Raw genomic sequence first — 26,473 nt, 5'->3', positions numbered from 1 at the left:
GAGCCTCGGCAGGGGAAGAGGCGGTGGCGCCGCGGCGAGCGAAGGCGAGGGGCGCGCAGGGAGCTGCCGGAAAGGAGGCTGGTGAAGGAGGGCGCAGCTCCCTGCGCGCCCCTCGCCTTCGCTCGCCGCGACGCCACCGCCTCTTCCCCTGCCGAGGCTCAGCTGCAAGCGGCCAGCGAGGCCGCTCGGCTCCGAGGCGAGCGGAAAGGAGGCGGGCGAAGGAGGGCGCAGCTCCGGCCGCTCGCCTCGGAGCCGATCGGCCTCGCTGGCCGCTTGCAGCTGAGCTTCGGCAGGGGAAGAGGCGGTGGCGAGCGAAGGCGAGCGAAGGCGCGCGGGGAGCTTGGAAGCAATGCGCGCGGGGAGCTTGGAAGGCGAAGGCGCGCGGGGAGAATGCGAAGGCGCGCGGGGAGCTTGGAAGGCGAGCGAAGCTGCAAGCGGCCTCGCTGGCCGCTTGCAGCTGAGCTTCGGCAGGGGAAGAGGCGGTGGAAGAGGCCGCGGCGAGCGAAGGCGAGGGGCGCGCGGGGAGCTTGGAAGCAATGTCATCGCCCCCCCCCCGCAATACCGTTTATACCGTGTTTCCCCGAAAGTAAGACATATGTCTTACTTTCGGGGTATGGCTTATATAAGCCGACCCCCCTGAAACCCCCCATATGTCTTACAATCGGGGGGGTCTTACTATCGGGGAAACACGGTAGGTACAAAAGAGCTTTGTATTTTAACATCATCATTTCTTCTATCAAGAGTTCAGTATTTGAGCTGCACTTTTTTTGAGATGGTGAAGTATAAATGTCAAACCAAGTCAAGTTTAATTTAGTTGTTCAATCATAAACCATAACATTCAGGGTAGAAGAATAGAGGATCAATAGGTTATCACACAGACAGCATTCCACTTAAAATTTAAAATACCATTTATACTGATCAAACATAACACCCTTGGATTCGAAGGTAAAACTACACATTTCCTAAAACTGGTTAAACCATAATTATACAAAAATTAAACATTATGTATAATATTCATTCAGATTGCCATAAAACTAATAATTATCTGTTTATATGCATTGTACATTGAGAATAATGTTTTATTAAATGTTCATAAAGTTTTATTAAGGAAATAAATAATTATATATATTAATTTCACTTAGACTTTGAGACAAAGTTTAATATTTTGGGAGGCCCATTTTCTTTTGAACTACACATATATTCCATGAAAATTTGATGGGGGAATACAGAAATGCATTATCTTTGTTGTTGTTCTTTTTATTTATTTGTTTAATTTATTTATTTTATTAGATTTATAGGTCGCCCTTCTCCTAGCGGACTGAGGGCAGCTGAGAGATAATCCTTCAACACTGGAAATAATTTTCCTCAGTGATTTGAGGATCTGATGCTACTTGCAATTCAGGAATAGTTTGCTTATAGACATAGATATTTCTATAGACAAAATGTACACACACATAATAATCCTTCAAAATCTATATGGGTTTAGATGGGGAAGGGAACCATGTCTCACTCAAAACAAAGTGGCTATGGATATCAGACCACCAAAATCTGCCAATATTCCGTCTTTAATCTTGTTTAGGGAATGAAAAAAATATACTTTAGATTATTGTGTCACCCATGTGTTCATCATTCTGAATCAGTAGAGCAACAGTATCCCAAATATTTCTGCAAAGGAAAATCTGGCTCATACTAATACTAATTTTCATCCATAAGTGGCATTATAAAGAAGAAAAATCTGGAGAAAGTAAGAATTTGCCAGAGAAAAATACCTGAACTGATATTTGTAAAAAAAATATAAAATTATCATTTTCTTTAGTGAGTACCCACAGATAAGAATTTGGTGAAGTACAATTCACTGACTCCAAAACCAATGTTAACAACCAAATACAGTAACATACCCATAACTCAAGCTCACATAACAGAGTGAATTAAATTGATTGCATAATCCTACCATGTGTACTTAGCAACATTTCAAAGTTCAAAGATATACTCTTGTCACTCTAAATCTGATTTTTGTTAGAAGAATATTTATTAGTACTTCTAACAAGAGTATTTGTTAGAAGAGTGTTTATTATTTCATTCCATCTATTTTTCAGCAGGTTATTCCTTAAAGGTAATTTGCATTATCATAACCAGTTTTCTAATAAACAAATTTTTCTACTTAGTTATCCCTAATATGAGCTATGTTTAATATATTATATTCCCTGTATGAACAGTTTCTCTCCAAATGATGTGTTGTTTGAATTGTTAAATAAATGATTATGCTAGGGAACTCATTACATGAGAATTGCATTACTTCCATCTCCACTGTGACAAAGTTAGCCGTGACTGAACATACCTATTTACTCTACAACAAAATTTTTTTTAAATATTTCCCAGTTAAGTGTGTGCACAATTTCACTTACTAGAGATTCAGATTCACATAAAAGATCATATTTGTATATTGCCTTTATAAACACATGATTTTCAAAGAAATTCATAATTTTTATATACAAAACACAATCTATAGCATTATACTGTTATCAAAGCCACTGCCTAACAGATGCATGTTTAAAAAAATCCCTGAAAAATAATTCCTTTCAGGCAGAACAAGCTTTGACCTAGGATGCATTCCAAGAAGAATAACAGCTGTTGGTCAAGGCAGGGCTAGTCTTCAGTTCCAAGTTCTTGTACAAATTATGAGAATACAGGGAGTCCTCACTTACTACTTTAGCAATTGTTCAAAGTTAAGACAGTGCTGAAAAAATAACTTAATGGCCAGTTTACAACTTTATCAGTGTCCCTTAGTCATATGATTGCCATTATTGTCAGAACATGTTGTCTTGTGCCTGACTTGATTTCCCTCCCTTTTTCTCCCCCCTAACAAAAAATGGGAGAAGAAGAGATTTCAAAAGAAATCTATTTGCTCTTTCCCACATTGGAAAAAACACAACTCTGCTGGCCCTGAAAAGCATCAGGCATAGTAGATTACCTACAAGGATTGCTTGCTTTATTTCCACTGCCACCTTGCAGCTCAAAGAGATTGAAGAAAAAGATTTCAAGAAAATAGGCGTTGATTGCTTACCTGAACGCCTCTTCTCGTACGGTGAGCGGGTACAGCAGTCACATGGGTTGCTCATGTCCAATCCGGTGGAACTGAGCCTAGTATTAAAAAAGCTTGCCGGATCCGCCCCTTCCCCAGAATTCGCGAATCCATAGACTAGGCTCAGTTGTGAAGCTCTGTAGTGTTCAACTCTCATTGTTAGAGGAAGAAAGATATAGAAAGGTAAAGAAGACACATACAAGGGCGGGAAGTGACTGCTGTACCCGCTCACCGTACGAGAAGAGGCGTTCAGGTAAGCAATCAACGCCTATTCTCCGTACTGAAGGAGCGGGTCCAGCAGTCACATGGGACATACCCAATAGATGGTCCCTAGGGTGGGATTAGCTTGCTATCGTGTGAGATAACGGATTGGAGTACCCTTCTGCCGAAGGCAGCGTCCGCTGAAGCGTAAGAATCAATTTTGTAGTGCCTGATGAAGGAATTTGGCGAGGCCCAAGTGGCTGCTTTGCAGACCTCCTCCAACGGGGCTTGAGTCGCCCAAGCGGCCGAGGTGGCTGCGCTCCTGGTGGAATGCGCTGTGATGTTCCTTGGAACTGAGAGGGAGGCCGACTCATAGGCCTTAGATATAGTCCCTCTGATCCAACGGCCTATTACTGTTGAAGACACTTTGGCCCCCATGACTCTGGGATGATAGGCTACAAAAAGTGCTTCTGACCTCCGAAAGGGTCCTGTGCGTTGGATATAGATTCTCAGCGCTCTGGTGAGATTCAGGGTGTGCCATCTAATTGCCAAGGGATGGTCTCGTTGGAGGCAGAAGGAAGGTAGGACAATATCCTGAGATCTGTGGAACATGGAACTGACCTTGGGTAAGAAGGTGGGGTCCAGTCGCAAGACTACCTTGTCCTGATGGAATTGACAAAGGTCCTGCCTGATTGAGAGGGCAGCCAGCTCCGAAATGCGTCGGGCAGAGGTAATAGCCACCAGGAATGCTACCTTAAAGGATAGGTACCTGAGGGACGCCGATTTTAGGGGTTCGTATGGTGCCTGCGTGAGGGAATGGAGAACCCGTGGCAAATCCCAGGATGGATACCTGTGGACCTTGGAAGGTCTGAGGTTGGCTATGCCCTTGAGGAATTCCTGAACTTCAGGGAAGGATCGGAGAGGCTGTCTGCGGGGACCCCCTAGGACAGATGAAATGGCTGCCAGATGACGCCGGAGGGTGCTGGTGGAAAGTCCTTTATGGAAGCCTTGCATAAGGAAGGAAATAATTCTGTGTATGGGGATGCACAGAGGGGAGAGACCTTCCTGTAGACACCACTGGTGAAACTTGGACCACGTGTGGTCGTAGATTCGATTGGTCGAACCCCTTCTGGCCTTTAAAATGACCTCCACTGAATCGGGGTCATGACCACGCAGTTCTAAATCTCTCCTGATAACAGCCAGGCGGTGAGGTGGAACCACTCCGGGTCTGGATGGAAAGAGGCCCCCTGCCGCAGCATATCCCCCGAAACGGGGAGTCGCCAAGGGTCCTGTACGGACAGCTGTTGGAGATCCGCGAACCAGGGCCGGCGGGGCCAATGAGGGGCGATTAAGATTACTCGGGCCCTCTCGGTGAGGACCTTGTGAATCACGTCCGGGAGGATTGGAATTGGAGGAAATGCGTAGAGTAGGCCTGGAGGCCATGGACTCCGGAGGGCATTGATTGCTTCCGCTCCCGGGGATAGAAATCTGGAATAGAAGCGAGGGAGTTGGGCGTTCGCATTGGTCGCGAAGAGATCCAGGATTGGTAGGCCGAATCTGAGGGTGATTTGATGGAACAGGTCTTGATGGAGGTTCCACTCTCCTGGGTCTATCGTTGCTCGGGATAGCCAATCCGCCTGGACGTTGAGACTCCCCGAGATGTGATCGGCTAGGAGCGACTGGAGATGTTTTTCCGCCCAAAGGCCCAACTTGAGGGCCTCCCTCATGAGAGCCTTGGATCTCGTGCCCCCCTGTCTGCAGATATGGCTTTTTGTGGCAATGTTGTCGGTGAGAATGAGAACGTGCCGGTTGGGAATGCGAGGAGAGAAATGCTTCAGAGCCAGGGAAACGGCTCTTAACTCTAGCCAATTGATTGGCCTGGAAGCTTCCTCCGGGGACCACGTGCCCTGGGCTATCATCCCCTGGGCGTGGGCGCCCCATCCCGATAGACTGGCATCTGTAGTGATGACAAATTGATCCGGGCACCTGAACGGGGATCCTCTGTCCATGGCCGGAGACTTCCACCACTTGAAGGATCTGCGAACACTCAGTGGGATGACAATGCGTCGATTTGAGTTGCTGTGCCCCGATCTCTGAAAAGGTAACAGGAGCCACTGGAGTTCCCTAGCATGAAGGCGAGCCCAGGGAATGATGCCTATGCATGACACCATCTTCCCCAAAAGGGAAGATAGAGTAACTATGGATACTGAAGAATTAGATAAAATGTTAGAAATTAACTCCACTATACTGAGTTTTCTCTCGGGAGAGAGAAAAACCTGGGAGGATTCTGAATCAATAATGGATCCCAGGTGAGAAATGGATGTGGAAGGTTGGAGGTGACTTTTATCAAAGTTGATGGAAAATCCATGGTCCTGAAGGACTGACATGGTGACAGAAAGGTCTGTTTTCACTTTCTCTAGGGAGTTCCCATGAATCAAAATATCATCAAGATAACATAAAATGTGGATGGGAGACGCCCGGATATAGGCCGCCAGGGACCCCAAGAGCTTTGTAAAGACCCGAGGGGCCGAGGAAAGGCCAAATGGCATCGCCCTATACTGGAAATGCCTGCCTTGAAAGGAAAAACGTAAAAATTTTCTGTGGCATTTGGCTATAGGAATGTGAAGGTAGGCCTCAGTGAGGTCTAAGGAGACCATGAAATCTCCCGAGTGAATGGCGGCCAAAATAGAAGACAAGGAGTGCATCTTAAACTTCCTATATTTGATGAATAGGTTTAGTTTCTTTAAATCCAAAATAGCTCTCCAACCTCCGGAGGACTTTGGAACCATAAATAGGATGGAGTAAAAACCTAGGCCCTTCTGACCGGAAGGGACCGGTTGAATGGCTCTGATGGACAATAGATGAGAAATGGCCTCCTCCATACGGTTACAATCTGAGGATGACCTGGGAGAAGGGCAGGAAATAAAACGTTTAGGGGGAGGAGAAATAAATTCTAAAAGAAGGCCTGTTTGAACAGTGTCAATGACCCAAGGGTCCTTGGAGGTGAGACGCCAATTAGAGGCGAAATGAGCTAGGCGACCCCCTATGGGAATAGAGGTAAGATTACCATCTAGGTTTTTTTTTTTGAAGCCCTGTTAGAGGAAGCTCCCCTTTGGAAGCGAAACCCTCTACCCCTGGAGTTCCTACCTTGGGAACGAAAGCGGGGGGAATACTGACCTGGAGATCTCTGATAGGAAGCCGCTTGATCTTGCTGGCGCCCTGGGCGACGAAAGGGCTGCGTTTTGGTAGCCTTTTTTGTGGTTGGACCCAAAACTTTCTTCTTGTCCGTGGTCTCCGTGAGGAGTGGATCCAGAAGATCACCGAAGAGAAGGTCGCGCTTTAAGGGACCCTGGGATAACTGCCACTTTTGGCGAACTCCCGCTTGCCAAGGGCGAATCCATAGGAGTCTTCTTGCCGTTGTGGAAGCTGCAATAGACTTAGCAGAAAATCTAGTAGATTGCAAGGTGGCATCAGCCACGTACTGGGCAGCTGCAAAGACCTTGTTGAAGTCTTGTTGACCTCTCAAGTCATCGGGAGGAATATGCTGTTGAAGTTGGCGAAGCCACAGCAGCATGGCTCTGGAGAAAAAGGAAGCCGCTGCAGAACTTTTAATGGCCCAGGAATCAGCGGTGAATCCTCTTTTGAGCATTTGCTCAATGCGCTTGTCCTCTGGGCGGAGGACTTCCTCCGCCTCGCCTGGCACAGCCGCTGCCGAGTGAAGAATCTTGACAGGTTCATCCGGTTTGGGAAAGGATAGAAGCTCTTCATAGGAAGAGGAAAGTTTGTACAACTTTCTGTCCTTGGTGGAGGGATTAAGGCCAGAGGCTGGAAATTCCCACTGTTTGAGTAAAGCATCTTTAACCAATTTAGGCATAGGAATTACCTCGTTATCCTCCTGTTCCTCTGTGAAGTAAGGTAAATTCTCCTCCGGGGGATCAGTGGAAGTGGAGGCTTGTTTCTCCTGGGCCGCTAATCCCGTAGAAATTCTAGCTTTGAGGAGGAGAGATTTGAATAATTGAGAAGGAAAAATAGTAATTGGAGGAGGAACCTTTATTTGGGATTCCTCATCATCTGATAAGCCTTGAAAGGGATCCTCATCATCCTCTATATCCTCATATTCATCCTGGGAGGAATCTGAATCATCCTGAATAGGAGCTCTGACCGCTGGGGAAGAACCCAAGGGGCGGGAGGAACGAGAAGGAGGAAGAGGTAAGGGAAGCTCATTGATGGTGGAGAGTTTGGCATCAATGGCTTTGGACAACACAGCAAATATAGACTGGAACTCAGGAGGTAAACTGGAAATATCAGCAGAAATGGCAGAAGAATCCCTAAAGGCCTGGGAGGATCCTGGCTGGGGGGAATCTTCAATAATATCTGGTTCCTCTGGACCTATGCCCCATAGGTTAGGTTGGGGTCTGTCTAGGTTTGGCTCATCCAGAGATAACACAGGGACCCCAGAAGGAGGTAGACTAGAAGCCTCTGGGGGGTCTTGACTACTGATTACTTGGGCCTGCACTTTCAAACGTTTTGCTGATTTGTCATGGATTTTTTGTAGGGCTAGGTCCCTTCTCTTCTCGGCCCTGGTGACCTTGGTCGAGGGGCGGGCCCCTGGAGAAGAGGAGGAAGAGGCCTGGGGGATACTAGTAATCTCATCGCCTGTAGGCCTGGCCTCTCTGGGACCTTTAGTTGTGCCTCTCTTGGGAAAAGTAGCCATAGTCTGACAATTAACAGAAGACAAGGCTGAGCCAATAACTGAATAATAAGGAGAAGAATTTCAAGGACTTCCCAAGAGGAATGGATCCTGCTTCGAGGCCTCGAAGCTGCTGAAACTTGAGGACAATCTGGGCAAACCCAGAGTTCGTGCCCCCAAATCCAGCGGGGCCAGCCTCCCTAAACTTTATAATTAAGTAAACCAAGGCACTCTGGTTGGAGGCTTAGCCGGTGGAGAATTTAGCCTGGGACCCCCAAGGCCCGCTCCGGGATCCACGCGGTGGACTGAGGCCTACGCGGCTGGCAGGAGGCCAACACGAGAGGCCTAGATTTAAAAAGGGCGCGAAGGCCTTCGCGCCGAAAAAATCGCTCCGTAAAATTACTTAAAGGGGAAGCGATCGACTAAGTCCAGGAGACTAGAAGGCGTCTCACTCCGCAGGAGGTATTTCTTAAGCCCTTAAATATTTTGTATACAATAAATAATCAATAATTCAATAGATTAATACTTGCACCAGGACCTCCAGGCCAAAGGATTAGAAGAATCCACAAGCGGCCGCAGGAATCGTAACCGGCAAAACCGCCGGGGGAAAAACGAAACCGCAACTTCTCCAAAGGAAAAAAGCCGAGCCGCAAACGGCTGGCGCTATTAGTGCAAGTAAATAATAATGATAAAACAAATCTTACTACTTTTGAAGAAAAGGATCGAAGGGAAGGTGTTAGTATGTTGAACGAGCTATCACAATACAACCGCAGGATATGCGAACTGAGCGAATTCTGGGGAAGGGGCGGATCCGGCAAGCTTTTTTAATACTAGGCTCAGTTCCACCGGATTGGACATGAGCAACCCATGTGACTGCTGGACCCGCTCCTTCAGTACGGAGAATAAGCTGTTTTATAGCTTGCCCATGGCTCCCAGCCCTGGACTACTGATGCAGTCACGTTGTTTTCAGTGTGTACAAAATACTAAGCAGGTATTTGAGCCTTCCAAAGAAAGGGGGAGTGGTTAGGTCACTGTTTCACACTTTCCACAAAACCCGAAAGTATGAAACTGAATAGTCCTATCTCTTTCCAACTGGAAAGCACTACCACCAGTTAGCAACCACTCTGCTTTCTAATGGAGTTGCCTGGTCCAATTGAGGTCATCAAGCATTGCTATACCCGTAGCCTACTTCTGAGTAAAATAAAAAATGAGATATCAGAATCAGTTAACAGTGAGTCTACAGAGAGGGGCGGCATTCAAATCAAATCAAATCAAATCAAATCAAATCAAATCAAATCAAATCAAATCAAATCAAATCATCAATAAATAATTCATACAAGGCTGCAGAATTTCTGCAAAGAAATTGATGAAAATTTGTTATAGCTCACAGGTTCTATTATGAACAAAATTACAATCTATATACCTTTTTCAATTTTTTTATGCTGAAGGAACCCTTGAAATAATTTTCAGTGTCTGAGAATCTTGTATATTTTAAAAAAATAACATGAAAACTTCCCAGTATAATTAATTTCTAAGTGACACAAGCCATGTTTTACAATGTTTTCAATGGCAAAGCATAAGGCCGGCAGCCACATCTGGGTATGTAAAAATCCCCACCTGTCCTGCTTCAGGCTTCTATCAAACATAGTGCTCTGAAGATTATCAATTGTACTTCAAAGCTGAAGAGTTAACAATGAACAAAGGGATGTAAACAGCGCTAAAGCTTGCCCAAGGAGTTTTCTTTCAAATACAGCAAACAGAAGTATCGTCCAATGACAACCCAGGGCTATTAGCCGGTGCACAGGTCACAAGTTCAAGGTTTCTTTTACAAACAGAAACATCACACACAAGCCAGAGGTCAGACACTGAACCAGCAAAAACATGGTCAGAACTGCGCTGGCAGCTAAGATTGCAGCCAGCTGTCACCAATCAAGAGATTTTCTCCCTTGCTTGATGAAGCAGGATGAGAGGCCTTACATCATTCTCATCTGACTTCTCCAGCTGCTGAAGTATTGCCTATGGCTAATTAGCCTCATATGGTTCCTGGCTTTGTCTCTTCTGAAGCTGGTATACCACAGGCTCAGCCACTGCAACTTCCTCAGGCTCATATTCTGAATCTGAATCCTGAGCCAGGGCTGACACCCACCACTGCAAGAGCTAGTACTGCATAGGGCATGAAGTCCAAAAATAATTTGTTTTTTTAATCACAATCTCTCTTGAAACTCTAGATCAAACTTGTGGCATTACATTGTCAATATGTCACATATTGCAACATTTTTTCCCTTTACGGAACTGGAGTGGGCGTGACCTACACGTAAGGCATCTGGCCCGTGTGCCACATGTTTAACGCCCCCTGCTCTAGGGTCTGTGAAGCCCCAGTTAAGAATGATGTATGGAATTGTGATAGAAACGTATTTCATTGAGGATACCAAATATTTAGCACACATCAAAATCAGATCTATGGTTGAAGGCTATAAACTTTTATTTCTCTCTGTAACCTGTGCATGATACAAATTCATAAAATTATAATTATATAATTATAATTCATAAACTTATATAAAAATATAGAAATATATATAAATAAATTAAATATAATTCATAAAATTATCCACTACAATGTCCTACCTGTCAATGACTACTTCAGCTTCAACCACAACATAGAAACATAGAAGACTGACAGCAGAAAAAGACCTCATGGTCCATCTAGTCTGCCCTTATACTATTTCCTGTATTTTATCTTACAATTGGTATATGTTTATCCCAGGCATGTTTAAATTCAGTTACTGTAGATTTACCCACCACGTCTGCTGGAAGTTTGTTCCAAGGATCTACTACTCTTTCAGTGAAATAATATTTTCTCACGTTGCTTTTGATCTTTCCCCCAACTAACTTCAGATTGTGTCCCCTTGTTCTTGTGTTCACTTTCCTATTAAAAACACTTCCCTCCTGAACCTTATTTAACCCTTTAACATATTTAAATGTTTCGATCATGTTCCCCCTTTTCCTTCTGTCCTCCAGACTATACAGATTGAGTTCATTAAGTCTTTCCTGATACGTTTTATGCTTAAGACCTTCCACCATTCTTGTAGCATGTCTTGGGACCCGTTCAATTTTGTCAATATCTTTTTGTAGGTGAGGTCTCCAGAACTGAACACAGTATTCCAAATGTGGTCTCACCAGCGCTCTATATAAGGGGATCACAATCTCCCTCTTCTTGCTTGTTATACCTCTAGCTATGCAGCCAAGCATCCTACTTGCTTTTCCTACTGCCCGACCACACTGCTCAGCCATTTTGAGAAATCACTACCCCTAAATCCTTCTCTTCTGAAGTTTTTGCTAACACAGAACTGCCAATGCAATACTCAGATTGTACAACAATGCACAAGCACACAATAGTTACAAACTTAAAGTGAACGCTCCAAACTCGATTGTAGAAACTACAGTTTCAGCAACCGAATGGTCAATGCCTGGAATACATTACCCAACTCTGTGGTTTCATTCCCAAACTCCCAAAATTTTAACCTTACACTGTCTACTGTTGACCTCACCCCATTCCTAAGAGGTCTGTAAGAGGCATGCATAAGAGCACCTGTGCGTCTACCATCCCTATCCTAATGTTCCAGGACAATGGCCTGCGCTCTCTGATAATTACTTGCAACCTTTCCATCTCTAGAGTGGGCAGACAGCTATTTAATTCAGTTTTATAGCAGAAAAAGGGTAATTAAATCTGTTTTCCAAAAATAATATGAGGATAGATTGGACCAGCTATTCTAGAGAGGGCTGCTAAATATATATTTTCCTTTCATAATTTGATATTTAAAACATTATTGGTCCTTTTTCATGCTCACACCTGTGCCCAAGATGTTTTGTTGGAAAGAAGGAAACAGAAGCACTGTAATTATTTAGCTGACCCAAAGTAATGCTCTCTTATTGACAATTAGTTCCAAATATGGAAATCTCAACAGTTTTATACCCTCACACCTGGGAATGTGTCAGTGCATTCTAGCTTGTTAACTAAATTGTGCTACATCCATGCTGAAATTGTTCCCTTCAGACCCATGAGCTGATCAGCAAACTTGAACCTATTAGTGTACATGTGTCTTTGTTTTTAGATAACCTCCTGTGTTTGAGAAACTTATCTCTGAGACCCATCTATGAAACTTACTATCCTTTTAAAATGCATGTGTATATTTTATGTGGCTAATAAATGCATAATAAATGTTTCTCAAGTGCTCCAAAGATTCTATTTCTAGCAATGTTTTATTATTTATGCCTTCCCCTTTTTTGTAGTCTTTAGTTTTTGTTACATTATTCAGGATCTTCCTTGAGTTACTTCCAGCATTGAATATAGTAAAACATCTCCATGCTACATCAACCTTTATATACATAAATTGCCCCACGTTTCTTAAATTCACAATACTTTAAAGAGTATGTGGACATATATGTCAACGCCTTGCAAGACTAAAAAAAAAAAATCTGATCCCTTCATTCAAAATAACATGTTAAAAATAATATCCCCTTCCATATCACAAAAATTTCATTTCAAATTGCTGATCCTTCCAATCATTTGCCCAAGTTAATATTAAACTTCTGAATCTTTCGTTCACTATGCAATCCACACAGATGTAATATACAGTATAATGGAATAATTCAAGAATGAAAGCAAATATGTCAAGCCTGAAACTAAACTTTTTTTTAATTCCTCATTTGATTACAAAGGAATCTTGCCTTAACATAAAATTCATCCCCTAACCCCCAACACTTTACCCTTAGACTATCCACGGTTGACCTCACCAGGTTCCTAAGAGGTCAGTAAGGGGCGTACATAAGTGCACCAGAATGCCTATCGTCCCGACCTATTGTCTCTCCTACTTCTCATATATCTTCTCTTCTATACCTATATCTTTTTCTGCTATTCTCTCATAGTTATATTTCACTGCTTTATTTTCTCCTCTATTCCCCCTTTAATACATTCTACCTGGTTATATCCTCTATAACTTTCATTGTGTATTATTGTGTATTGGACAAAACAAACAAACAAACAAACAAATAAATACATAAATTAAATGTAAGCACTTCACCTCTTTGGCTTTCCAAGTAGAAGGTGAACCAATTGATAATACCATGTGATCTTGCTTTATTTCCAGTAAAGCAAACACATCTGAAATTCAGTTCATTTATCTGAAGTAAAGGAAATGTTCTGTTGAACTTCTGATATGTGGTTTAGTTAGAAATTCTCTTTTGTAGCATTTTGGCAATTACTTTTACAATGTAAAATAAAAACCAAGGATGAAAAGGAAATGAATTTTTGTGGTACTGTAAAGTCTAGTTCTCCAGGGGCAAAACAAAAACAACATCAACAAAAACTTACTCTTCATCAGGTGTATTAATAAAATCCTTACTTTGTTACTTCTTTGTTTATGTTAGCATCGTATTTCAAGATAATTAGTAAAATATGCATTTCTAGAAGAGTAATTCAATGATAGATATATTGTTAAATTGTGGATATTAAATTGTGGTATAATTTTTCCTGACTGATTTGCAGTTGGAAAAATCTAGAGAGATTTACTGTTTCTAATCAACTCGCCTCCCCAACTCTTATTTTCTTTAAACACTTTGATGTGCTGATGAATTGAAAATACTGATTTCTAAACAAGGTTCTTTTAAAATAGTTTACACTGTAAAATATGCTGGGCAAATTATAAAATATAGTTTTAATCCATATGAAACACTCAAAGATTGATTTAACCCATATAAAATTTACAAAGAATGACAGATGAGTCTTAGCACCAGAAAATTAGTGTTTACTTTAATTCTTATGAATGTAATAAATTACACTGTTGTCTGTAGAATTCCATGTGGGGACTCACTTTATTACTTAAAGTATTTACAACCTACTTTATTTCTGTGGATTTCTGGGAAAGGAACAAGAATAAGCCATAATAAACCTACAATAACAAATGCTTCAAATTCTATAATGCAGTATCATAAAAGAAAGCAAGAATTAACTATGGTTTCTAAAGACAGAAATGTTTGGTTAAATAGCCAAGTTGGCTCTGGAATGAAATTGAAACCCCTAGAGCTGGAGCCTCTAAAAGGTTGCCTCATCTGACTAAAGTGTCTGCCTTTGTCCCTGCCATAAAGTCTTTCCTGGGATCTACCTGTCCCATGATAGTAGGACCTCTGGTAAGGGAGGGCCCCAAAGGTCCTGTCCTGCTGAAAGGGCTGCTGGTGAAAATAAAGAGTTGGGTGGCAGTCAGATCTGTGATGGAGGCTGGGTAACACCTTTCACTTATCTCTGGTCTCAACCATAATCAAATCCAAGGCTGGACCAAAAAGACTATGAAAATAATCTTTTTGTCAGACTGGCTCTCTCGCTCTCCCTGTGAGGAGAAATGGCAGAGAAGCATGCTACTCCCAGTGCCTCACAGCTGATCTTACTTAAGCTCACTTAGGGCTATACTCTGGCTGCTCTTTATTATTCTCATCATCTACCTAAAAGGAGATTCCAAGCACTTTTCTCTGTTGCTAATGAATTGAGTTAAAAGGAGAAGGAAATTACATATCCTATTAGTTCGACTGAGTTAAAAGAACTGACCCAGATCAAAGCTGGTGGAACAGAAGAGGCATGACCACGTCTATTTTTAACACAGTCCCTTAGCAACCAACCGAAGTTAATCTCCCATGCTTGGACTCTCCAAGCAGCGCACAGGACAATTTTTTGAATTTCTACCTACCTACCTCCGCCCTCCCTTCACCAATCATCTCAGTTTCCCCTCCTTTACCAGGCCCCGCTTCCTCCCCCATCACTGCTTTTGGGTTGCTTACCTTCTCCAGCAATTGGCTCAGAGTTTGGAAGACAAGCTGAGCGGAGCTTTTGGCAGCCCCCAGACAGCCATCCCTACTCCAAAGTAGCTGGCAAAGAAGCCTCCCAACTGTTGCTTCTTTGAGAGCCACTTTGAGACTGGGGCAGCTGGCTGCAGGCTGCCAAAAAGTACTGGTTGCATGCCATGCTGTCGCTTCCATATTCTTTGCGCATGCACATCCCATTGGACTTGCAAGGCAAAGGGAGGAGCATGCGTGAAGAACATGGCGGCAACAAATATGGTGGGCGGGACAAGTGAGCAGCAGTTGGAGGACTGGTTCAGGGGCATGGCCAGCTGGCCATCAGTACCAGTTTGGCGGCCTTGGACAAATTTTCACCAACAATTTGCATAAACCGGTGCGAATTAGAATACAATTTCTGTTATAATTCTACAGAAAATCTTGCTCTTTGTCTCACTCAGAATAGTGTAACTTATGTTTAGAGTCCTAAAATATCTTAATATAATTAGGCAGAGGAGAGTTGTGAAAAGTGTGTTACTAGGCTGATGTCTCAAGCTTCTACCCATTGCAAGGAATATGCTAGCACGGGCGGTTTGTCTAGCAGGCTTGTGGCTGGCAGTTTAGGAAGCAAATTAAAAGCCTTTAGTGTGAAACTGATTAGGGTCCACTCAATATTAGGTAGCAGATAGTAACAGGCTAATTAAGGTCAGAGAACTGTGGTTATTAATTTGAGGCTAGTGCTTTTGGAGAAGAGCTCTACTACCTCAGGAAGATAATAGTTTAAGCAATCACTCCACTTTGGAAAAATAGGTCAAGCACAGGACAATGACTGTAATGCTGAACAGGTAATTCAGAAATGCTGTAAAGGTCATAAAAGCATGAATTGGTCACAAAGGTATTTTTTCATCATAACTACAAACTGAGGCAGTCCCTAAACAAGAATGACCTGTAGATAAATCTGTAGTATTATGAATATGGATTTATCAGATGTAAATAGGATTTAGGTATACCAATGGCTGCCATTTTATTGAATATAAAACATTTAGGGGGCATGTTTTTTTAAAACTCTAGCTTGCTTTTTGGAGGGTAAAAGACGATCAGCTGTGTCAGAAATGTACATTGGCATTTCTAAAACACATTCTTATCCATTCAACAGATACCAGTTTCTCACAATCTGGAACAGCAATACAGTGAACCCTCGAGTTTCGCGTCCTCAAGGATCGCGAAAGGGCTATTTCGCGAGTTTTCAACCCGGAAGTAAACTCCACCATCTGCGCATGCGTGCCCTTCCACGCATGCGTAGATGGTGGAGTTTCCCCGCCGGGCAGAGGCTTCCCTGGGTCTTCCCCCTCTTGCCCCCGTAAGACCCCAGCGGCGGCGCGAGCAACGGCGTGGGCGGGCGGGCGGCACGCGCGGGGACACCCCAGCTCGGCTCCCCAGCTGGGAAGCGGCCCCAGCAACAGCGTGGGCGGGCGGGCGGTGCCCGCGCGCTTGGGGACATCGCAGCTCGCTCCCCAGCTGGGGAGCGGAGCTAGGGATTCCCCAAGCGCGCGCGCTTTCCCCAGCAACGCGCGGGCGGTCGGGACTCCCTAGCTCGGCTCCCCAGCTGGGAAGCGGCCCCAGCAACAGCATGAGCAATGGGGTGGGCGGGCGCGAGCAACGGGGTGGGCGGGCGAAGGGCGGGCGGCAGTGGAAGCAAAAACACCATCTGCGCAAGCGCAGATGGTGTTTTTACTTCCGCACCGCTACTTCGCTAAAAATCGATCATCGCGTGGGGTCCTGGAACGGAACCCTCGCGATGATCGAGGGTTCACTGTATCTTGCTGTTTTCATTTGATTTAGTTACTTCCATCTAAATAAATTTCTTTTCCAGAGTTGTCATCTATCATTTCTACATAGACTTGAGATGTGCAGATTCAAGTACTATATTTGAATGTTACTATCAAAGAAATCCCATATGCTTTAATTAAAAAGACTGATTCAGGATGATTGGCCATTCAGCATTTCAACTTGTATACAGTTAGTGCTTAACCTACAATCATTCACTAAGTGACTGTTCAAAATTATAATGGCACTGAAAAAATGACTTATGAGTGGTTTTCATACAGCATCCCCATGGTTAAATGATCAACGTTCAGATGTTTGATAACTGACATGGATTCATGGACAGTTTCATTGTCTCAAGATCATGTGATCACCATTTGTAACCTTCCCAAACAACTTCCCACAAGGAAAGTCAAGATTCACTTAATGAATCTGAATTCACTGAATGACCAAATAATCCACTTAACAACTGCAGTAATTCAGTTAGCTGTGACAAAAAAAGGTCATAAAATAGGATAAAACTCACGTAACAACTGTCTTGCTTAGCAATGGAAATTTTGGACTTAAATTATGGTTGTAAGTCGAAGACTACCTGCAATGTATTTTGTAGACAAGCTTCCCATGGTTTTGCTATTTCATGCTAAAATCTGATAAAATTAAGTTTTACCTTCCAGATGAGAAGCAAAACTGCAATAGAACTAGAGAACTTCAATTTGTTAAAACCATGTTTTACTCAGAGCAAGATGCAAGCGCTTTAACAGCTGTTATGGATGGTATATAATTATCTGTTTTTATCTGATAGGAGTGATGACCCATAGTGACCACACATTATAAATGAAGTGTACTTCAATTTGGTTTTTTTCCTATAGTATGAGGGGTGTATACCTACTTACTGGAACAGCTTTAAAACAAATGAGTCCTACAATCATATTATGGATATGTGGATATGTTTGAGTGGGTTTTGGCACAGCTTCAGGGAATTCTCAGGTCTTCTGTAGCCACCTGTTATTTGACAGCCCAGAGGAAAGTGTGAAGCAAAGGCTACCATCAGCCTTTCTCCTGACAGGTACCTATCTCAGCATGTTTCTCCACAGGTTAAATCATCTCCAGCAGAGTGTATCAGATCTGATTTTCTCCATTAATGTTTTTCTGTTTGTTTTACAGTTCTGTGCTGCTTTTTAATATTATAATCCATATCTGCTTTCAATAATATTTTGGACAGACATCTTATTGTGGATGCCATCATTTTTATGCTTGGTCATTGGGTTCAGAATTCTTTCTTTATCAAAAATCCAGCCTTTCTGTAAGCATTCCTAAAACTGATCTCATTAGCTCTTCACCTTGCATGTTACCACAGAAGGTCTCTAGATCAGGCGTATCCAACCTTTTGTCTTGCCTGAGCTGTACTGAGTGAAGAGGAATTGTCCTGAGCCACATATAAAATATATAGTTAATGTATATAAACAACAAACTTTCTTTATTTTGGAGAGGTTTAGTTGCCCACATGACTAGCTATTCAGGGCTGCATATGGGCCACAGGTTGAATATGCTTGCTCTAAGTCAGGGCTGTCAAATGCCTGGGCCATGGAACGGATGCAGCATGCACTGACCACACCCATGTTCCATTTAGCGAAGGAGGTGGGGAAATCCCAATACATCACATGACACCGCTATAGTGATGTGAGTTTGACACCTCTGCTCTAAGTGGTTGGTTTCTTCTTGGAACCCTGCTACTACAATATTTTGGGTGTGGAATAGACAGACTCGTGCTGGCTAAGTCACATGATTTGTTTTTTACATGTTGTGAGCCGCCCCGAGTCTTCGGAGAGGGGCGGCATACAAATCTAAGTAATAAATAAATTACAATAGTACAGGATGTATTTTCTTAATAGCAACAACTTGTCAACTAATGGTGTCACTTCCCAAAAATTTTGGAGGCCCTTTTTTTCTTCTAGAATGCATAGAAGATTAAGAAGATCCAAGAAACAATCAATGGTATTTCTCACCATCTTTCATCAGACAATGAACTGTCACACAATTGTTACTACAGGGACTTGCCAATTATTTTTACAGAAAGACAAATGGGGCCTCTCTCAACATGCAGATAAAGATGCCCTAAATGCATTTTATCTTAAATCTTCTTATAATAAATCATTTCATGTTCACAAAATCAATTTCATTGCTTATTCAGCTGAAGAAAAAAATAACTTCTGTTTTCTGATTGGCACATTCAGTTTTGTTGTATAATAAAAGAAAATAGCAAACATATGTATCTAACTTGCAGAGCACTGCCTTTTTGTTTTAAAGTCATTGATCATTCTCCAGGTTGACTGGCAGGTCATATTTTAAATCTTTTCTTGTCACTTCTAGAGTTGACTTACAGCCAATGAAAGTTCAGGTCGGCAAGGAACTGTTATGCCTCAATTGAGACAAAATATAACGAACATCATCAAATTCAGCTGAAAGCCCTGATTCAAGTGCATAATAGTCTGCATGGGTGTGCCCACACCCATAATGTAATGCCCTCGCCCATGCATGCGCATAACTCCCATGCTGATCCCCCCAAATTATGCACACAACCCTTCCACCCCGAGCGTGCACACAAGCTTCACTGAAGCCTCTGGACCTCCAGTAGGCCTGTAGGGCTGTTTTTCGCTCTCCCCAGGGTTCAGGAAAGTCTCCTGAAGCCTGGGGATGCCAAAAAATGGTCCTATGGGCCAACCGGAACTTCAGAAACAAAATGGAAGTGGAGCTGCCCTACTATGTAACTTCAGATATTTGCAACCAGGCCTCGCACATTATTCCTTCTGCAGCTGGATCCCAAGTTCTGTGATCAGCAGCAGAGGCAGTTTCTAAAGGCCTTTCCTGAAGGCCTCTCTAACTGACAGCAAAGCTCTGGATTGATCTGGAGCTCTATTATTGGCTGCAGAGACCTTCAGGATTGAGGTGTACCAGGCCTGGTTGCAACTATCTGAAGGTAAGTAGTACGGCAGCTCCACTTTTGTTTCATTTTCAAACTTCTGGTTGTCCCTGAAGTCTGAGGAGAGCGAAAACAGCCGAAATGAAGCCCAAAAATCAGCTGGCCAAGGGTGAGCATGCATGCTGAAGCTTACATAGGGCAATGCCTCGTGTGCCCTCAGATATGGCTCCACATGCCATCCGTGGCATACATGCCATAGGTTCATCATCACTGCCCTAATGTATTTCTGTGAGTGACAATTCATGCTTTGTTCTACATTATTTATATGCCATCTATGTTCAGAACATTTTACAAAGAACATGTTATGACAGCGCTCTATTCCCACAAGCTCAAAACAGATACAGGAGCGCCACAAAGGAATGGGAGATGCAGGTACGGTAACAAGAATGGATAAAAAATAATAATTTATATTTTGACTTATTTATAATAAGATAAAGAACTATTTTTTCACCTCATATACCTCTGCCAACTGTGATATAAGACTCTAAGAAACAGTTTAGTGAACTTGTTCCATTTTCTGGGAATCAAATCATTCTTAACAATACCTAATCATTTCATTTCATTTTGTTTCTAGGTATCTTAATTGCCCCATCTTAAAGGCACTGAGCCACGTGATCTGATTATCTAAACACTATAGTCAACCTATATAAAGCATTCAACACAACCACTTTGTTAAGGTGTGTGCAGAGCAATCCTTGAGTTTCAAGGACATTCATTCATTCATTCATTCATTCATTGGATTTGTATGCCACCCCTCTCCGTGGACTCGGGGCGGCTAACAACAGTAATAAAAAACAGCATTAAACAATCCAATATTAAAACAATTAAAAAACCCTTATTATAAAACCAAACATACATACAAACATACCATGCATAAATTGTAGAAGCCTACGGGGCAGAGGTGGGTTTTAAGGAGCTTACGAAAGGCATGTACATAGAAAAGGGGTATTGCAGTAGATATGAGTAATTATTCAGTCACACACACACAAATTCATTACAATGCATATAGTGTTTACTTTAACAAACAGAACAGTCCAAATAAACATTCCATGTCATACACATTCAAATCAGTCAATCTCTAAAAGTACAATAATATTCTTATGAGTTTGTCTTTGTCATCTACAGTCATACCTCGTCTTACGAACCTAATTGGTTCCCGGGGGAGGTTCGTAAGACGAAAGGTTCATAAGAAGAAACATTGTTTCCCATAGGAAACAATGTAAAGTCAATTAATCCGTGCAACAACGAAAAACCCCCCGCAAAAAAATGCTGCCGCCCGGCTGTCACCTTTTTAAACAGCCTGGGGGCTTCTCAGTGGCCTCCCGAACGCCAAACGCCGAACTTCCGGGTTCGGCATTCGGGAGGCCGCCAAGAAGCCCCCCAGCTGTTTTAAAAGGTGACAGCCGGGCGGCGGGGCTTCTCGGCGGCCTCCCGAAGCCGAACCCGGATGTTCGGCAAAAGTTCGGGGTTCAGGAGGCTGCTGGGAAGCCGCGCAGCCCGGCTGTCACCTTTTAAAACAGCTGGGGGGCTTCCCAGCAGCCTCCCGAAGCCAAACGCCAAACCTGAACTTCCGGGTTCGGCTTTGGGAGGCTGCTGGGAAGCCCCCCCGGCTGTTTTAAAAGGTGACAGCCGGGCTGTGGGGCTTCCCAGCAGCCTCCCGAACACCGAACCCGGAAGTTTGGCAAAAGTTCGGGCTTCGGGAGGCTGCTGGGAAGCCCCCCGGCTGTTTTAAATGGTGACAGCCGGCCGGCGCGGCTTCCCAGCGGCCTCCCAAACCTGAACTTTTGCCGAACTTCCGGGTTCGGCGTTCGGGAGGCCGCTGGGAAGCCCCGCAGCCTGGCTGTCACCTTTTAAAACAGCCTGGGGGCTTCCCAGCAGCCTCCCAAACGCCGAACCTGGAAGTTCGGGTTTGGCATTCGTAAGATGAACAAAGTTCGTAAGAAGAGGCAAAAATTTTCTGAACCCCGGGTTCGTATCTCGGGTTGTTCGTAAGATGAGAGGTTCATATCTTGAGGTACCACTGTACATTCAACAAAGATATCAGAGCTTACAAACACATCAGAAAAACAGAGCATAACAAATAGATTACTAGCAAGTCAAAACAGAATGAAACAACTGAGAGAATAAGGCATGATCTCTAGTTCCCTCTATGGCAACTTATAATACTACAGCCAATCAGAACATAGCATACATTTTAAAGCTATGTCATATGAATCCATACATCCATACATTGCTGGCTTGCTTATATTTTACCAACCCAACCATTTGGACAGAATACTAAGTAGGGATGGACTACTGCCTGGATGGGGGGGGGGGGGGGAAGAACACAGTGGGGTAGCGAAAATGGAGCTTCACCGCAGAGCACCCAATTTGCACTGAAAGATATTGAAAAGAAATGCAAGGCATCCTGCATAAGCCACGCCCACAGTGTGGTAGTAAAAATTTTGGTAGCCCTCCACTGGTACCAACACACTTTGCAAAGCATGTTGATGTCAGGCCTGTCAAATTGGTGGCTCACCCCTGCTCCACAAAGGCAAAGACATCACAATATGTCACGATACATCACATGATGTGATCGAGTTTGACACATGTGATGTAAGTGAACCAGCCTATCTTGAAACATTAAAGCAGCCATGTCACATAATGAATCTGTTTTAATAGCTTTTTTCCAATTGTTTCTGGATGCATATGCATGCATGGCTGCTTCCCCAAAGTTCAATACTGAGATGAATTTCACCACTGGTTGTATTAATCATCCCTACCTATATTGAAATCAGGTTAATAAACTACTGATGTAAGTCAGAATACTTATAAAAAAGAAACCTTCAGGAATAATAGTATCAAGGTAAAAATCTATAAAATGTATAACAGCATAAAATCACAGAATTGTACCTTGTTTGCATGCTGCAATTTATTAGCAAATTGACTGATTTCTCTGAAAAGCAGGGATATTGTAGAACGCTTCAGTATGCTACATTGTCCAAACAGAACAAGGGTATGGGAGATGGAATCCTGAATCTGAAACTAAATTAAAAAATCATTAAGTTTCATACCATTTAAAAAATAATTTTAACTAAATTAAAATGTCCAGCTATATTTAGAACATTTATAGAACATCCAAAAGACTAGTAAAGACTAAAAAAAGGCAAACTAAATACATTTTACTGAAATGAACTATGCATCTGTATAAAACTATTTTGTATACTTTATCACCACTAAAAATGAGTAGATATTGTCAAAAGATTATTTGATCATAAACAGCATGCTAAATTACCGCCTTTCATGACAATGAACCAATTTTAGAATAACTTCCATGCAGTGCAGCTACACTGATTTACTGAATACCATTTATTTATTAGATTAGATTTATTAGATGGTAATAAATGCCTTCAGAAATCAAGGGCAATATAGATAATGCTCCAACGTTCTATTTTCCCCACAATAACTTTGTGATGTGCTTTGAGCCGATACAAAGAAACTAGCCCAGTGTCACTCAATATGCTTCAGTGTCTGAGGGGACCTTAATATCTGGGTGAGATATGTGAGAGTTTAAGTTCAACATTTATGCTGATATCTGATAGGAATAAAATCAGAATGCAATAAACACTTCTATAACTTGATTTGGTGTCTTAAAGCTGTAGGTGCTTGGCATGCCCATAGGACTGGCTACCACAATTCTCTATTAGGTCGATATATGGTGTTTTCAAATATATCAACTATAATAATGATTTTTGGAATGCATATACAGTGGTACCTCGAGATACGAGTTTAATTCGTTCCGGACCTGCGCTCTTAAGTCGAGCAGCTCTTATCTCGAACGACTTTTCCCCATAGGAATTAATGTAAATAATTTTAATTGGTTCCAGCCCTCAAAAAACTCACAAAGTTAGTCTAAATTATGCAAAAAGACATTGCAAGAATAAATGTAACTTTACTTATTAATAAGATGATAAGCTGAGAGCTTTCCTTCCCTTCCTCTTTTTACCCAAAACAATCAACATGGCAAACTTTTATTTTTATTCATTAAACTGTAGTTATTTATTCAACTTCACTGCCACCCAATCCTGTAGAGGGAGGAAAGAAGGGAGGAAGGAAAAGGAAAGCAAGAAATGGAGGGAGGAAAGGAAGGAAGGAAAGAAAGAAAGGAAGGAAGAAAGAAAGGAAGAAAGAAAGGGTGAAGGGACAGGAACAGAGGAAGGAAGCAAGGAAACTTATGAAAGGGGAGAGTAACTTCACTGCCACCCAATCCTGTAGAGGGAGGAAAGAAGGGAGGAAGGAAAAGGAAAGCAAGAAATAGAGGAAGGGAAGGTAAAAGAGAGAAAGAAAAAGAGCAAGAAAGAAAGCAAGCAAGAGAGAAAGAAAGAAAATGAAAGAGAAATAAAAATAGAGAGGGAGAATGAAAGAAATGGAAGGAGGGAAGGAAGGAGAGAAAGCAAGAGAAAGAAAGAAAGAAAGAGAAAGAAAGAAAGAAAGAGAAAGAAAGAAAGAAAGAGAAAGAAAAAAGAATGAAAGAGCAAGAGAGCAAGAGAGAAAAAGAAAGAGAGAGAGAAAGAAAGAAAGAAAGAAAGGCAACTTCAAAGAAAGGCTCACTGAGCATCTCTCACTCTCTCTCTTTCTATCCCTCTCTCTTTCTCTCCCCCCTCTCCCCCCCTTTCCCTCTCTCTTTCTCTCTCTCCCTCTCTCTTTCTCTCCCCCCTCTCCCCCCTTTCCCTCTCCCCCCCAGGCCGGCAGCGATGTTTTAAAACAGCCGCGCCGTTTGCGAGCTAACTCCTGAGGTGCGGAAGTTCGCCTTTGGCGTTTGGGCCACTCGGAATGTGAAATTCAAAACAGCGTTCGGATCCCCCCACCCCCAGCAGAAGCCAAGGACCCCCAGAGTGGGGCGGCAGGGGAGGCGACCGCCTCTCCACTCACCAAGTGCCGGGATACGAGCCGAGAAGAGCCGGGCTGGCTTACTTTCCTTCCTTCCCGCGCTGATGCAGAGCCACTCGAACAAAGCGTCACGCCCCCCTGACGCTTTTGGCGGCAAAAGAGCCCAGCGTCGCTTCGGAAGCCGCCGAAAGCATCAGAGGGGCGTGACGCTTTGTTCGAGTGGCTCTGCATCAGCGCGGGAAGGAAGGAAAGTAAGCCAGCCCGGCTCTTCTCGGCTCGTATCGCGGAGAGGGGCGGCATACAAATCCAAGTAATAAATAAAATAAAATAAAAAAATGTCTCTCCTCTCCCAGCTCTTATCTCGAGTAGCTCTTAAGTCGAGCAGCTCTTATGTCGGGGTTCCACTGTACTTTGCATAGTCTTTGTTGCATAACTGTTTGAAGTTTTAACAAACTTCAAATTATCTACTTACAACCTGTCCTCCAATTTATGACTGCTGTACGCACACTCTCACACACACACACTCACACAAATTCCCAAAGTCACATAATTGCATGTTGGGTGCTTCACAATCAAGTCACATTTACTACCAGTTCTAGCATCCCTTAGTCACATGATCATGATTTACTATATTTCTTGCCATTGTGTGGTAAAAAAACACCCATTAGATGTGCTGGATTTGATTAATGACCACTTGGTTTGCTTTATGATAATTGTAAAAATGGTTGTAAAATTGTACCCGGGCACGTAATGACTTGTTAAGCAATCCTAACGACCAATATTCCAGACTCAATTGTCATCATTAGTTGAGGACTACCTGTGAACACCTACAAAACCCATGCCAATGCACATGGAATCTTTTTATCCCTTCACCCAAGACAAAAATAAGATAAGTGATACTTTCAAATTTTGTTCAATCTTGCTCTTAACAAAATAAGCTCAAAGACATTGCAAGAGTTGTAAGCTTAGTACTGTCTGAGTAATTGTAGACTACTTATATGAATAATGAGAAGAACTGAAATTTTAATACATTTATTTTCTTTACTGAACTAGAATTACCAAATTATGGGATATCTACTTTCAGGGGTCATCTTAACTCCTTCATAGTTCAGTCCAACAAATTGCTGAACAATCAAGCCATACCTTCGATGCAAGGATTTCAGAGCTATACAAAATAAGAAAGTTCAGTTCCTGCCTTCAAAAATAATCCACCCTCTAACTTTTTCTTAGCATAGGATTGTATGGCATTTTTGTTTATTTTTAGAATTCTGAAAACAATGTTATATAAAACTGGAAGCATGGCCTACAACATATCTCAAGTAATGTATTGCCAATATCTAATGGTTTGTCAACATCAGAATATTTTTCCTTGTTTTTTTTAATTTCAGCCTATATATGAAGTTAGTAATGTTACTATTATTAAATTAAATGACATGGATTAACAATATTTGTAAAACAGTAACAGTGAAAGATTCTAAGTACATGTTTCTAAAGCCATCTTCATATTTTCCTAAACCTCTGTTGATGACAACCACCCTGTGCATTACAGTACTCTTAAGAAATATACTATGACTAGTTATTAATTTTGACTAAATAGCAAAAATTGAACACAGTGTGAGAGTCCTTTTGCTTTGTTCATTTCCAAGTTGATTTTTGGAATTTCAATATCTCAGTCATCTTGCTATCATTCATTTATTTTTAATGTCTATATAAATTAAAATATTATGAGAGATTCTAAGCTTCTATTGTTTAAACTGGCCAGGTTTTAAGCATATAAAAAGAAGATATATAAAATTGATAAACTTGGAATAGGAATCTTAATAATTCAAATGTCTCTTTTTGTAAAATATATTGACAGAGTAGGAACTTTGTCCAAATTTAATCTGCTGTTCAGTTCGGCACTATAATTATTGAGCATTTCATTTTTATTATTGTCTAAGGTTATTATGGTTGTTTGGTACTTCCAAACCAGTTTTCCCCAAGTTGGTTTCATTATTAAAAC

General features: G+C 42.4%; 1 protein-coding gene across 3 annotated transcripts in view; it reads right to left on the bottom strand.

The window, feature by feature from the left end:
- Positions 1-26,473, bottom strand: part of MEI4 (meiotic double-stranded break formation protein 4) — a 64,902-nt gene that overhangs the window by 15,065 nt on the left and 23,364 nt on the right. For 2 of the 3 annotated variants that reach the window (XM_070733111.1, XM_070733113.1), the window contains one exon: positions 22,495-22,626. The exons of the other annotated variant lie outside the window; for it this stretch is intronic. In XM_070733111.1, the coding sequence (XP_070589212.1) occupies positions 22,495-22,626 (132 nt within the window). The remainder of the gene's footprint in view (positions 1-22,494; positions 22,627-26,473) is intronic. 3 annotated transcript variants of the gene reach the window in all.

The sequence above is a fragment of the Erythrolamprus reginae genome, chromosome 1 (assembly GCF_031021105.1).
Source record: "Erythrolamprus reginae isolate rEryReg1 chromosome 1, rEryReg1.hap1, whole genome shotgun sequence".
NCBI lineage: Eukaryota > Metazoa > Chordata > Lepidosauria > Squamata > Dipsadidae > Erythrolamprus > Erythrolamprus reginae.
The sequence above is the reverse complement of the archived record's forward strand: the minus strand, read 5'-3'. Positions and strand labels throughout refer to the sequence as shown.